Raw genomic sequence first — 16227 nt, 5'->3', positions numbered from 1 at the left:
ACTCTTGCATCCAATATACATCTTCGCATCCTTTCATCCACACACACATAATCAATCATTGCCTTCCTTTCATTCAGTTCACCACCCACCCTTCTCATCACTCGCCATGTATACCTGTGGATCATTTTATGCCTGAAGAGGGTATTGGCTATTACCAACCCCTCCCAGCACAGATGTCCACTAACGCACTCCCATTCTCATCTATCTCAGCAGGCACACCCCACTCACCAACTATTCCATCCACCTTCACATTACCAACTTTACCATTCATATCACCGATCAAAAACACTCTCTCATTCCTTCCAAACTTTTCCATGCACACTTCCACATTTGTCCAGAACTCTTCTCTCACTCTTCTAGCACGATCTTGCGTTGGCGCATACACACACACAATCGCCCACATTTGTATTCCAACTTTCAACTTTACCCACACAATCCTTGACCCAACTGATCCATACTGTCTTATGCTCTTCTTCCATCTTTTACTCACAACTATACACACTCCTTCCTTTGCCCTCTCATTCTCATCTACTCCTGCACATATACCCCATCCATACTCCCATTCTCTCACACTTTCTCCTCTCCATTTTGTTTCAGTTATTCCACATACATCCACTTTCGCATCCTCAAGCACCTGGACAATCTCTCTCTCTTTCACCTCATCATTCGCTCCTCTTACATTCCATGTACACATTACCAAGTCCTTTGTCCGGTCCTGGGTCGTCAACGTTTGGTCAGTCCTTGTCCGAGGCTTCTTGTTTGTTTTTTTAGTTAGTTGTTTTCCGGGGAGGGGCACTAACCCTCCGCCAACCCTTTTAGTCGCCTTTTACGACAAGCAGGGATACTGGGGGAGTATTCTTGAAAACCCCCTACCACCTAATGGCTACTTTCCAAACTTCACAGTCTTCAGCATTCCAGTCATGTCCCCTTGCCCTAAGATACTATTTTTAGGACCTCATCCTATGTTCTTGGTTTACTAGCAAAAGCTATTCCTTCCACATACAGTACAGTATTACTGTCTGTACAATATTTCACCATACCTGCTCTCAAGGTTTCCCACCACGTGTCTAAACCACCTGAGTCTACTCATGTGCATCAACTTCCATGATCAATCACAGGTTAAAATAATATTGTCTGGGATTAAGGGGAAAAAAGCACACATAATCCCTTCTGCTATGGTATGTTGTCTTTATGTTATTCTCATTACCTCTGGACAATTTGTTGTGAGGGATTTAAAAATTATCCATTCCCATTACTGGTAGCTAACTCCTTCACAATCTGATTTCTCTTCCTATGCTGAAGAAAATCATCTGAACATAAGAATAAAATATATGGCAAGGGACTGATCGGGTCAAGGGGCTACTGGAGACTGTTTTTAATCTCTTTACTGTACAGTATCATGAAAAATCTCCTTAACCCCTTGAATCTGGACAGTCCTTTCAGTTTACTCTTACTATGGTGCTAAGAGACGATTTTATTCTATCTATCCATCTACAGCCAGATGCCGTAATCCCATAGGGGGTGGCCATATGTCTTTGAGCTAGCTGTTTTAAGAGGAGGGCACTATAAGTCTCCATCTGCCCACTTGCTGCCATGTAGGCAATACTGTACATATGGGTTGGTTAGCCTGTATGATTACCACCCACCATTGTAAATGTTTCCTGGCTTACAGGAAAACATTAAGTTTGTCACTGTAAAACCACCTAAAAAGGAAAGACGAATAATAGCAGGTGATGGGAGAGGTGGAAGAAATAGAAGGAGAGAAGGGCAGACACAGAAAAAGAATAATAAAAGTGAAGGAAGACGTAGGAAGCACTACATCAAATGAGTGAAATGGTCACCACCACCTAGTACCAATCTAGGAAAGTCTCTTGCACTGACAGGGTTTACCAATGCTGCATCTAAACCTTCCAGCTGAAAAGTTTATCCTATGCTGAATAAAATAATATGATAAAAATAAAATGGAAAAGACATCTCCAAGCTCAGTTGGTTAACCAGTAGCAAGGAAAAAAAAAAAACTATACCATATTGAACTACAGTATTGACAATTTCAAGTTCTTTGTTCTAAGAAAATTTAAATTGCTCTCTAGGGCTCTAAGGTATGTTTATAGAAGAAAAGCTTCCTTAGAATAATTATAGACTGTATAATTTAGGCCTGGTTTTGCCCAGCAAAAGTTTGGTGTACAGGTTAAAATAAATATACCAGTACTGGTATTTATTCTGTATCTATCTATCTATTGCCAGACGCCTCAATCCCGTTTGGGGTGGCCACAAACAAATCGCCTCCAAGTCGCCCTGTCCCCCGCCATTTTACTGCCCTGCTCCCAACTCACCCCCTCTCTCATATACCTCTCCACCCCATCCCTCTATCTCATCCTCGGCCTCCCCCTCCCTCTTTCCCCCTCCACCTCACTCATATACACTCTCTTCGTCAGTCTTTCACCCTCCATCCTCTCCACATGGCCAAACCACCTCAGTGTATTCCTCATAACGCTTCCTATGACATCCACATCCACACCACAACGTTCCTTTATATCCTCATTCGTCAGCCTGTCTCTCCACGTGACTCCACAGGCTCCTCTTAAATAACTCATTTCCACTGCTCTCACTCTTGACTTGTGTCCTTCCAACAATGTCCAAGCTTCACTTCCGTACGTTAGAGTTGGTATCACAATACTGTCATGTAGTAACTTTTACTTCCATGCTCACTTCCCTGTTTCTTATCACTGCTTTCAAGGAACCAGCAACCTTTCTTCCCTGTTGTACCCTTTCAAGCACTTCACCCTCCAAACCTCCATCCTTACTCATCACACTACCCAAATACTTAAACGTACTCACATTTTCCAATTCCTCACCATCCAACCTCGCTGTACATTCACTAACTTCACCTCTCTCAAAGACCATCACTTTACTCTTCCCTACATTCACCTTTAGGTTCCGTTTCTTACACACTCTCTCAAATTCATCCACCAAGCCTTGCAGCTTCCTTCGTCTTCACTCAACAACACAGTATCATCTGCAAACAACAGTACAGGGAGTTTCCAAACACTATCCTCTCTCACCAGGGCCACTCCAACATCCACTACCCTACCTTGTACCTCTTTTATTACCCCATCCATGAACAGATTGAACAACTATGGAGACATGACACATCCCTGTTTCAAACCAACTTTCAAAGAGAAAAATTCACTTAGTTCACCATCCACACGCACTGCAGCCTTCGCACCATCGTACATACTCTTCACAGCATTCAACAACTTCCCATCTACTCCATATATTCTTAACACTTTCCACAATCCTTGTCTATCCACCCTGTCATATGCTTTCTCCAAATCCATGAAAGCCGCATACAACTTCTTTCCCTTCTCTAGAAACTTTTCCACTAAAGATCTAAGAATGAATATCTGATCTACACAACCTCTTCCCTTCCTAAAGCCTCCCTGTTCTTCTCCAACTAATTTCTCTGTTCTTTCTCTAACTCTGTCTATAAGTATCCTACCATACACTTTTCCTATTATACTAAGAAGACAAATGCCCCTATGATTACCACACACTTCTTTTTCCCCTTTTCCTTTGTACAAGGGAATAATTATACCTGACTTCCAATCCTCCGGGACTCTACCTTCCTCCCAGGCCAATCTGCACATCTTCCACATCCATTCTACTACTATCTCTCCCCCATGCTTCAGCATCTCACCACACACTCCATCAATTCCTGGGGCTTTCCCCGATTTAACTTTCTTCACTGCTTCCACAACCTCTATCCTACTGATTTCTACCTGTCTTCTCACCTCCCTCCTTCTCCCAGCCATTCCCCAGCCACTTATACTCGCATTACTTCCATCCTCTACGTTCAACAATTCCTTAAAGTGTTCTCTCCATCTGCTCACTTTTTCTCCCTTCTCCACTAGTAATCTACCATGTTTATCTTTCACTCCCCTGCTAACTTCACTTCCACCCTGTCTTACTCTTTTCACTTCTCTCCAGAACATTTTCTTACAGTCCCTCCACTTTACACTCAAATTCCTTCCAAATTCCTCATCCACTCTCTTCTTACTCTCTCTTACTAATCTTTTCACCTCTCTCTTCCTTTCCACATATAACTCTCTCTTCTGCCTCTCAACTTCTTCCACGCCCCTATTTCTCATCCATTCATTGTATGCTTTCTTCTTTTGTGCCACAGCCTGTTTCACCTCTTCAGTCCACCACGCTGTTCCTTGCACCCCCCTCCGTCTTCTCTTCCTTCCACACACCACATCACATGCTGCACATATTTCTTCTGTAAATATCTTACACACACCTTCCATGTCTCCCATCTGCTCCAATTCATATTTGCCCAATCGTTCCTCCACTTCTCTCTTATACTATGCCTTTTTCTCATCCTCTTGTAACCTTTCCACTCTCCTTGCAACTACTCCTTCCTCTTGTCTTTCCCTTCTTCTATTCCTCCATCTTACTTGCATCCTAATTCTGGCCACCACCAAGTAGTGGTCAGAAAGGCCACTCCCCCAACCTCTATAAACTCTTGCATCCAATATACATCTTCGCATCCTTTCATCCACACACACATAATCAATCATTGCCTTCCTTTCATTCAGTTCACCACCCACCCTTCTCATCACTCGCCATGTATACCTGTGGATCATTTTATGCCTGAAGAGGGTATTGGCTATTACCAACCCCCTCCCAGCACAGATGTCCACTAACGCACTCCCATTCTCATCTATCTCAGCAGGCACACCCCACTCACCAACTATTCCATCCACCTTCACATTACCAACTTTACCATTCATATCACCGATCAAAAACACTCTCTCATTCCTTCCAAACTTTTCCATGCACACTTCCACATTTGTCCAGAACTCTTCTCTCACTCTTCTAGCACGATCTTGCGTTGGCGCATACACACACACAATCGCCCACATTTGTATTCCAACTTTCAACTTTACCCACACAATCCTTGACCCAACTGATCCATACTGTCTTATGCTCTTCTTCCATCTTTTACTCACAACTATACACACTCCTTCCTTTGCCCTCTCATTCTCATCTACTCCTGCACATATACCCCATCCATACTCCCATTCTCTCACACTTTCTCCTCTCCATTTTGTTTCAGTTATTCCACATACATCCACTTTCGCATCCTCAAGCACCTGGACAATCTCTCTCTCTTTCACCTCATCATTCGCTCCTCTTACATTCCATGTACACATTACCAAGTCCTTTGTCCGGTCCTGGGTCGTCAACGTTTGGTCAGTCCTTGTCCGAGGCTTCTTGTTTGTTTTTTTAGTTAGTTGTTTTCCGGGGAGGGGCACTAACCCTCCGCCAACCCTTTTAGTCGCCTTTTACGACAAGCAGGGATACTGGGGAGTATTCTTGAAAACCCCCTACCACCTAATGGCTACTTTCCAAACTTCACAGTCTTCAGCATTCCAGTCATGTCCCCTTGCCCTAAGATACTATTTTTAGGACCTCATCCTATGTTCTTGGTTTACTAGCAAAAGCTATTCCTTCCACATACAGTACAGTATTACTGTCTGTACAATATTTCACCATACCTGCTCTCAAGGTTTCCCACCACGTGTCTAAACCACCTGAGTCTACTCATGTGCATCAACTTCCATGATCAATCACAGGTTAAAATAATATTGTCTGGGATTAAGGGGAAAAAAACACACATAATCCCTTCTGCTATGGTATGTTGTCTTTATGTTATTCTCATTACCTCTGGACAATTTGTTGTGAGGGATTTAAAAATTATCCATTCCCATTACTGGTAGCTAACTCCTTCACAATCTGATTTCTCTTCCTATGCTGAAGAAAATCATCTGAACATAAGAATAAAATATATGGCAAGGGACTGATCGGGTCAAGGGGCTACTGGAGACTGTTTTTAATCTCTTTACTGTACAGTATCATGAAAAATCTCCTTAACCCCTTGAATCTGGACAGTCCTTTCAGTTTACTCTTACTATGGTGCTAAGAGACGATTTTATTCTATCTATCCATCTACAGCCAGATGCCGTAATCCCATAGGGGGTGGCCATATGTCTTTGAGCTAGCTGTTTTAAGAGGAGGGGCACTATAAGTCTCCATCTGCCCACTTGCTGCCATGTAGGCAATACTGTACATATGGGTTGGTTAGCCTGTATGATTACCACCCACCATTGTAAATGTTTCCTGGCTTACAGGAAAACATTAAGTTTGTCACTGTAAAACCACCTAAAAAGGAAAGACGAATAATAGCAGGTGATGGGAGAGGTGGAAGAAATAGAAGGAGAGAAGGGCAGACACAGAAAAAGAATAATAAAAGTGAAGGAAGACGTAGGAAGCACTACATCAAATGAGTGAAATGGTCACCACCACCTAGTACCAATCTAGGAAAGTCTCTTGCACTGACAGGGTTTACCAATGCTGCATCTAAACCTTCCAGCTGAAAAGTTTATCCTATGCTGAATAAAATAATATGATAAAAATAAAATGGAAAAGACATCTCCAAGCTCAGTTGGTTAACCAGTAGCAAGGAAAAAAAAAAAAAAACTATACCATATTGAACTACAGTATTGACAATTTCAAGTTCTTTGTTCTAAGAAAATTTAAATTGCTCTCTAGGGCTCTAAGGTATGTTTATAGAAGAAAAGCTTCCTTAGAATAATTATAGACTGTATAATTTAGGCCTGGTTTTGCCCAGCAAAAGTTTGGTGTACAGGTTAAAATAAATATACCAGTACTGGTATTTATTCTGTATCTATCTATCTATTGCCAGACGCCTCAATCCCGTTTGGGGTGGCCACAAACAAATCGCCTCCAAGTCGCCCTGTCCCCCGCCATTTTACTGCCCTGCTCCCAACTCACCCCCCTCTCTCATATACCTCTCCACCCCATCCCTCTATCTCATCCTCGGCCTCCCCCTCCCTCTTTCCCCCTCCACCTCACTCATATACACTCTCTTCGTCAGTCTTTCACCCTCCATCCTCTCCACATGGCCAAACCACCTCAGTGTATTCCTCATAACGCTTCCTATGACATCCACATCCACACCACAACGTTCCTTTATATCCTCATTCGTCAGCCTGTCTCTCCACGTGACTCCACAGGCTCCTCTTAAATAACTCATTTCCACTGCTCTCACTCTTGACTTGTGTCCTTCCAACAATGTCCAAGCTTCACTTCCGTACGTTAGAGTTGGTATCACAATACTGTCATGTAGTAACTTTTACTTCCATGCTCACTTCCCTGTTTCTTATCACTGCTTTCAAGGAACCAGCAACCTTTCTTCCCTGTTGTACCCTTTCAAGCACTTCACCCTCCAAACCTCCATCCTTACTCATCACACTACCCAAATACTTAAACGTACTCACATTTTCCAATTCCTCACCATCCAACCTCGCTGTACATTCACTAACTTCACCTCTCTCAAAGACCATCACTTTACTCTTCCCTACATTCACCTTTAGGTTCCGTTTCTTACACACTCTCTCAAATTCATCCACCAAGCCTTGCAGCTTCCCTTCGTCTTCACTCAACAACACAGTATCATCTGCAAACAACAGTACAGGGAGTTTCCAAACACTATCCTCTCTCACCAGGGCCACTCCAACATCCACTACCCTACCTTGTACCTCTTTTATTACCCCATCCATGAACAGATTGAACAACTATGGAGACATGACACATCCCTGTTTCAAACCAACTTTCAAAGAGAAAAATTCACTTAGTTCACCATCCACACGCACTGCAGCCTTCGCACCATCGTACATACTCTTCACAGCATTCAACAACTTCCCATCTACTCCATATATTCTTAACACTTTCCACAATCCTTGTCTATCCACCCTGTCATATGCTTTCTCCAAATCCATGAAAGCCGCATACAACTTCTTTCCCTTCTCTAGAAACTTTTCCACTAAAGATCTAAGAATGAATATCTGATCTACACAACCTCTTCCCTTCCTAAAGCCTCCCTGTTCTTCTCCAACTAATTTCTCTGTTCTTTCTCTAACTCTGTCTATAAGTATCCTACCATACACTTTTCCTATTATACTAAGAAGACAAATGCCCCTATGATTACCACACACTTCTTTTTCCCCTTTTCCTTTGTACAAGGGAATAATTATACCTGACTTCCAATCCTCCGGGACTCTACCTTCCTCCCAGGCCAATCTGCACATCTTCCACATCCATTCTACTACTATCTCTCCCCCATGCTTCAGCATCTCACCACACACTCCATCAATTCCTGGGGCTTTCCCGATTTAACTTTCTTCACTGCTTCCACAACCTCTATCCTACTGATTTCTACCTGTCTTCTCACCTCCCTCCTTCTCCCAGCCATTCCCCAGCCACTTATACTCGCATTACTTCCATCCTCTACGTTCAACAATTCCTTAAAGTGTTCTCTCCATCTGCTCACTTTTTCTCCCTTCTCCACTAGTAATCTACCATGTTTATCTTTCACTCCCCTGCTAACTTCACTTCCACCCTGTCTTACTCTTTTCACTTCTCTCCAGAACATTTTCTTACAGTCCCTCCACTTTACACTCAAATTCCTTCCAAATTCCTCATCCACTCTCTTCTTACTCTCTCTTACTAATCTTTTCACCTCTCTCTTCCTTTCCACATATAACTCTCTCTTCTGCCTCTCAACTTCTTCCACGCCCCTATTTCTCATCCATTCATTGTATGCTTTCTTCTTTTGTGCCACAGCCTGTTTCACCTCTTCAGTCCACCACGCTGTTCCTTGCACCCCCCTCCGTCTTCTCTTCCTTCCACACACCACATCACATGCTGCACATATTTCTTCTGTAAATATCTTACACACACCTTCCATGTCTCCCATCTGCTCCAATTCATATTTGCCCAATCGTTCCTCCACTTCTCTCTTATACTATGCCTTTTTCTCATCCTCTTGTAACCTTTCCACTCTCCTTGCAACTACTCCTTCCTCTTGTCTTTCCCTTCTTCTATTCCTCCATCTTACTTGCATCCTAATTCTGGCCACCACCAAGTAGTGGTCAGAAAGGCCACTCCCCCAACCTCTATAAACTCTTGCATCCAATATACATCTTCGCATCCTTTCATCCACACACACATAATCAATCATTGCCTTCCTTTCATTCAGTTCACCACCCACCCTTCTCATCACTCGCCATGTATACCTGTGGATCATTTTATGCCTGAAGAGGGTATTGGCTATTACCAACCCCCTCCCAGCACAGATGTCCACTAACGCACTCCCATTCTCATCTATCTCAGCAGGCACACCCCACTCACCAACTATTCCATCCACCTTCACATTACCAACTTTACCATTCATATCACCGATCAAAAACACTCTCTCATTCCTTCCAAACTTTTCCATGCACACTTCCACATTTGTCCAGAACTCTTCTCTCACTCTTCTAGCACGATCTTGCGTTGGCGCATACACACACACAATCGCCCACATTTGTATTCCAACTTTCAACTTTACCCACACAATCCTTGACCCAACTGATCCATACTGTCTTATGCTCTTCTTCCATCTTTTACTCACAACTATACACACTCCTTCCTTTGCCCTCTCATTCTCATCTACTCCTGCACATATACCCCATCCATACTCCCATTCTCTCACACTTTCTCCTCTCCATTTTGTTTCAGTTATTCCACATACATCCACTTTCGCATCCTCAAGCACCTGGACAATCTCTCTCTCTTTCACCTCATCATTCGCTCCTCTTACATTCCATGTACACATTACCAAGTCCTTTGTCCGGTCCTGGGTCGTCAACGTTTGGTCAGTCCTTGTCCGAGGCTTCTTGTTTGTTTTTTTAGTTAGTTGTTTTCCGGGGAGGGGCACTAACCCTCCGCCAACCCTTTTAGTCGCCTTTTACGACAAGCAGGGATACTGGGGGAGTATTCTTGAAAACCCCCCTACCACCTAATGGCTACTTTCCAAACTTCACAGTCTTCAGCATTCCAGTCATGTCCCCTTGCCCTAAGATACTATTTTTAGGACCTCATCCTATGTTCTTGGTTTACTAGCAAAAGCTATTCCTTCCACATACAGTACAGTATTACTGTCTGTACAATATTTCACCATACCTGCTCTCAAGGTTTCCCACCACGTGTCTAAACCACCTGAGTCTACTCATGTGCATCAACTTCCATGATCAATCACAGGTTAAAATAATATTGTCTGGGATTAAGGGGAAAAAAAAACACACATAATCCCTTCTGCTATGGTATGTTGTCTTTATGTTATTCTCATTACCTCTGGACAATTTGTTGTGAGGGATTTAAAAATTATCCATTCCCATTACTGGTAGCTAACTCCTTCACAATCTGATTTCTCTTCCTATGCTGAAGAAAATCATCTGAACATAAGAATAAAATATATGGCAAGGGACTGATCGGGTCAAGGGGCTACTGGAGACTGTTTTTAATCTCTTTACTGTACAGTATCATGAAAAATCTCCTTAACCCCTTGAATCTGGACAGTCCTTTCAGTTTACTCTTACTATGGTGCTAAGAGACGATTTTATTCTATCTATCCATCTACAGCCAGATGCCGTAATCCCATAGGGGGTGGCCATATGTCTTTGAGCTAGCTGTTTTAAGAGGAGGGGCACTATAAGTCTCCATCTGCCCACTTGCTGCCATGTAGGCAATACTGTACATATGGGTTGGTTAGCCTGTATGATTACCACCCACCATTGTAAATGTTTCCTGGCTTACAGGAAAACATTAAGTTTGTCACTGTAAAACCACCTAAAAAGGAAAGACGAATAATAGCAGGTGATGGGAGAGGTGGAAGAAATAGAAGGAGAGAAGGGCAGACACAGAAAAAGAATAATAAAAGTGAAGGAAGACGTAGGAAGCACTACATCAAATGAGTGAAATGGTCACCACCACCTAGTACCAATCTAGGAAAGTCTCTTGCACTGACAGGGTTTACCAATGCTGCATCTAAACCTTCCAGCTGAAAAGTTTATCCTATGCTGAATAAAATAATATGATAAAAATAAAATGGAAAAGACATCTCCAAGCTCAGTTGGTTAACCAGTAGCAAGTAAAAATAAAAAAAATATACCATATTGAACTACAGTATTGACAATTTCAAGTTCTTTGTTCTAAGAAAATTTAAATTGCTCTCTAGGGCTCTAAGGTATGTTTATAGAAGAAAAGCTTCCTTAGAATAATTATAGACTGTATAATTTAGGCCTGGTTTTGCCCAGCAAAAGTTTGGTGTACAGGTTAAAATAAATATACCAGTACTGGTATTTATTCTGTATCTATCTATCTATTGCCAGACGCCTCAATCCCGTTTGGGGTGGCCACAAACAAATCGCCTCCAAGTCGCCCTGTCCCCCGCCATTTCACTGCCCTGCTCCCAACTCACGGGCCCCGCTCTCATATACCTCTCCACCCCATCCCTCTATCTCATCCTCGGCCTCCCCCTCCCTCTTTCCCCCTCCACCTCACTCATATACACTCTCTTCGTCAGTCTTTCACCCTCCATCCTCTCCACATGGCCAAACCACCTCAGTGTATTCCTCATAACGCTTCCTATGACATCCACATCCACACCACAACGTTCCTTTATATCCTCATTCGTCAGCCTGTCTCTCCACGTGACTCCACAGGCTCCTCTTAAATAACTCATTTCCACTGCTCTCACTCTTGACTTGTGTCCTTCCAACAATGTCCAAGCTTCACTTCCGTACGTTAGAGTTGGTATCACAATACTGTCATGTAGTAACTTTTTTACTTCCATGCTCACTTCCCTGTTTCTTATCACTGCTTTCAAGGAACCAGCAACCTTTCTTCCCTGTTGTACCCTTTCAAGCACTTCACCCTCCAAACCTCCATCCTTACTCATCACACTACCCAAATACTTAAACGTACTCACATTTTCCAATTCCTCACCATCCAACCTCGCTGTACATTCACTAACTTCACCTCTCTCAAAGACCATCACTTTACTCTTCCCTACATTCACCTTTAGGTTCCGTTTCTTACACACTCTCTCAAACTCATCCACCAAGCCTTGCAGCTTCCCTTCGTCTTCACTCAACAACACAGTATCATCTGCAAACAACAGTACAGGGAGTTTCCAAACACTATCCTCTCTCACCAGGGCCACTCCAACATCCACTACCCTACCTTGTACCTCTTTTATTACCCCATCCATGAACAGATTGAACAACTATGGAGACATGACACATCCCTGTTTCAAACCAACTTTCAAAGAGAAAAATTCACTTAGTTCACCATCCACACGCACTGCAGCCTTCGCACCATCGTACATACTCTTCACAGCATTCAACAACTTCCCATCTACTCCATATATTCTTAACACTTTCCACAATCCTTGTCTATCCACCCTGTCATATGCTTTCTCCAAATCCATGAAAGCCGCATACAACTTCTTTCCCTTCTCTAGAAACTTTTCCACTAAAGATCTAAGAATGAATATCTGATCTACACAACCTCTTCCCTTCCTAAAGCCTCCCTGTTCTTCTCCAACTAATTTCTCTGTTCTTTCTCTAACTCTGTCTATAAGTATCCTACCATACACTTTTCCTATTATACTAAGAAGACAAATGCCCCTATGATTACCACACACTTCTTTTTCCCCTTTTCCTTTGTACAAGGGAATAATTATACCTGACTTCCAATCCTCCGGGACTCTACCTTCCTCCCAGGCCAATCTGCACATCTTCCACATCCATTCTACTACTATCTCTCCCCCATGCTTCAGCATTTCACCACACACTCCATCAATTCCTGGGGCTTTCTCCAATTTAACTTTCTTCATTGCTTCCACAACTTCTACCCTACTGATTTCTTCCTGTCTTCTCACCTCCCTCCTTCTCCCAGCCATTCCCCAGCCACTTATACTCGCATTACTTCCATCCTCCACGTTCAACAATTCCTTAAAGTGTTCTCTCCATCTGCTCATTTTTTCTCCCTTCTCCACTAGTAATCTACCATTTTTATCGTTCACTCCCCTGCTAACTTCACTTCCACCCTGTCTTACTCTTTTCACTTCTCTCCAGAACATTTTCTTACAGTCCCTCCACTTTACACTCAAATTCCTTCCAAATTCCTCATCCACTCTCTTCTTACTCTCTCTTACCAATCTTTTCACCTCTCTCTTCCTTTCCACATATAACTCTCTCTTCCGCCTCTCAACTTCATCCACGCCCCTATTTCTCATCCATTCATTGTATGCTTTCTTCTTTTGTGCCACAGCCTGTTTCACCTCTTCAGTCCACCACGCTGTTCCTTGCACCCCCCTCCGTCTTCTCTTCCTTCCACACACCACATCACATGCTGCACATATTTCTTCTGTAAATATCTTACACATACCTTCCACGTCTCCCATCTGCTCCAATTCATATTTGCCCAATCGTTCCTCCACTTCTCTCTTATACTCTGCCTTTTTCTCATCCTCTTGTAACCTTTCCACTCTCCTTGCAACTACTCCTTCCTCTCCTCTTTCCCTTCTTCTATTCCTCCATCTTACTTGCATCCTAATTCTGGCCACCACCAAGTAGTGGTCAGAAAGTCCACTCCCCCAACCTCTATACACTCTTGCATCCTTTACACATCTTCGCATCCTTTCATCCACACACACATAATCAATCATTGCCTTCCTTTCATTCAGTTCACCACCCACCCTTCTCATCACTCGCCATGTATACCTGTGGATCATTTTATGCCTGAAGAGGGTATTGGCTATCACCAACCCCCTCCCAGCACAAATGTCCACTAACGCACTCCCATTCTCATCTATCTCAGCAGGCACACCCCACTCACCAACTATTCCATCCACCTTCACATTACCAACTTTACCATTCATATCACCAATCAAAAACACTCTCTCATTCCTTCCAAACTTTTCCATGCACACTTCCACATTTGTCCAGAACTCTTCTCTCACTCTTCTAGCACGATCTTGCATTGGCGCATACACACACACAATCGCCCACATTTGTATTCCAACTTTCAACTTTACCCACACAATCCTTGACCCAACTGATCCATACTGTCTTATGCTCTTCTTCCATCATTTACTCACAACTATACACACTCCTTCCTTTGCCCTCTCATTCTCATCTACTCCTGCACATATACCCCATCCATACTCCCATTCTCTCACACTTTCTCCTCTCCATTTTGTTTCAGTTATTCCACATACATCCACTTTCGCATCCTCAAGCACCTGGAGAATCTCTCTCTCTTTCACCTCATCATTCACTCCTCTTACATTCCATGTACTCATTACCAAGTCCTTTGTCCGGTCCTGGGTCGTCATCGTTTGGTCAGTCCTTGTCCGAGGCTTCTTGTTTGTTTTTTTAGTTAGTTGTTTTCCGGGGAGGGGCACTAACCCTCCGCAAACCCTTTTAGTCGCCTTTTACGACAAGCAGGGATACTGGGGGAGTATTCTTGAAAACCCCCCTACTGTATAAATTTCATCAAAGTTCTCATATTTTCTGAGACACTGCTGAAACCCTAACCTTCTTGCCATCACACATCTCATCAACTTCAAGGACACACTGAATAACTTATGTCCATTTACAGTAGATCAACAATACCCAGGTGAAGTGATCGGTTTCCAGAAGTCCACCAATTTCACAACCAGATGAGTCTGGTAAACAACAAAAGTCCAAAGATGTAATGTACAGCTCTAGGGGTACAAGATATGTAACTGCTCCGAGTAGTATATACATGAAGTTGGTGTTACAGGAAAAGACATATTGCACATGTAGGAATTCTGGCTCAAACCACATTTGTAACTTAAAAGTAGGGTATTTGTGAACAGGTTGCCCAGTCCCATTGCCTAAGGCTCATTACTAAGCTACCATATTCCAGATTTATGGGTATGAGATCAACCTTTGTGGTAGGTGGTGGCAACCATCATCCTCTCACTCAATGTAGTGCTGCCTTCTTCCTTCTTTATCATTCTTTTTCTGTGTCTGACCCCCCCTCTCTTCCTATTTCTCCCATCTTTCTTATCACTTTTCATTACTCTTCTTTCCTTTTCTGGTAGCTTGACACTGAGTGACAAACCAACTGGCTTCCTGTAAGCCAGGAAACCATTTACAATGCTGGGTGGTAACCATATAAGCAACCCATATGCGTTCCCTATGTATCAGCATGTTGGTTGGTAGAGGGTTAGTGCCCCCTCCTGTATAACAAATAACACAGTTAAACGGCCAACTCCTAAGAGATTATCAACCTCAGGGCCAAATTAACTTTGTTGGGGGGCCTTCCAACCCGGGGTTGGGGCCCTCATATAAAGATCTAATGATCATTGGATCTGGTACGATGTCTGCTACTATAATTTCCATCATTTATCTATTACATTTTGTTGTATTCTTTTTTCAAATAAATGGGGTCTCCTTCAAAGGTGAAGGCTCTTAAGCTACAGCTTATGGGTTAATCAACAACGGGAAAACCTCGTCGCCCAGATTCTTTTATAGTATTTCGCATAGATTAGACCTACTGTATTACGTGGTTTTACCATGAAACACTCAAATAAAACTAAAGATCACTATGAATGTGATGAAAATATTCAGTTACCATACAATTATGAACTCTCATGTGGCCAAAAAGCTAACGAAAAATTATTTTGAAAAATAACTCCCAACACAGCTCGATTAAACTGCCAGTAACTTGTCATTTTGTGTGATAAGACAGAAATATCTTGATGACTCATCAGAGGCTTAACAATATTTACGCACTGGGGAGTAATATCAAACCGAACATCTCGATCTTCCCACAACATGACTACAACTATGCTGAATGTTTACCACCACTCGCACGTGTTGCCATGACTACCGCCAAGTACTTAAGTACGATTTTTTTTTTTTTTTTTTAAGAAAATCACTCGTGTAGTTCGCTCATTTCGACATGAATAAGTGGCAACATAACATATTTAACAAGTCATTATAATTCCAGATAGCGTCAGAAAAATAAAATCAAACTTCAAGAGAAAGCAACGTTTTTAGTTAAGCCTGCTGATGAGGCATCTTAAGGCTCCTACCATACATAAATTCAATAAAACTCTGACACCATGCATACTTGAAAATGCTCACAACGTCAACACTGATAATAATAACAGATCTCATCTGAAGGTCTGAAGAGAATGACTTCAACGTGCCTGCCAGACGTAGGTGTCGCACATTCATTAGCCAAATAAATAAATACATAAAGAAAGAAAGACAAAATTCA

At 42.6% G+C, this 16227-nt stretch overlaps 1 protein-coding gene across 1 annotated transcript in view; it reads right to left on the bottom strand.

Annotated features, from left to right (window-relative positions):
* The window catches only part of BBS5 (Bardet-Biedl syndrome 5 protein), a 57297-nt gene extending 41479 nt beyond the window's left edge, over positions 1-15818 (bottom strand). The window contains exon 1 of the mRNA XM_080281001.1: positions 15738-15818. Within this exon, the coding sequence (XP_080137127.1) occupies positions 15738-15781 (44 nt within the window). The 5' untranslated portion in view covers positions 15782-15818. The remainder of the gene's footprint in view (positions 1-15737) is intronic.
* Positions 15819-16227: the final 409 nt, after the last annotated feature.

The sequence above is a fragment of the Coenobita brevimanus genome, chromosome 87 (assembly GCF_032717465.1).
Source record: "Coenobita brevimanus isolate Jiangsu-jjx chromosome 87, ASM3271746v2, whole genome shotgun sequence".
NCBI classification, from domain to species: domain Eukaryota; kingdom Metazoa; phylum Arthropoda; class Malacostraca; order Decapoda; family Coenobitidae; genus Coenobita; species Coenobita brevimanus.
Note: the sequence above shows the minus strand (reverse complement) of the source record. Positions and strands in the feature narration are given on the sequence as shown.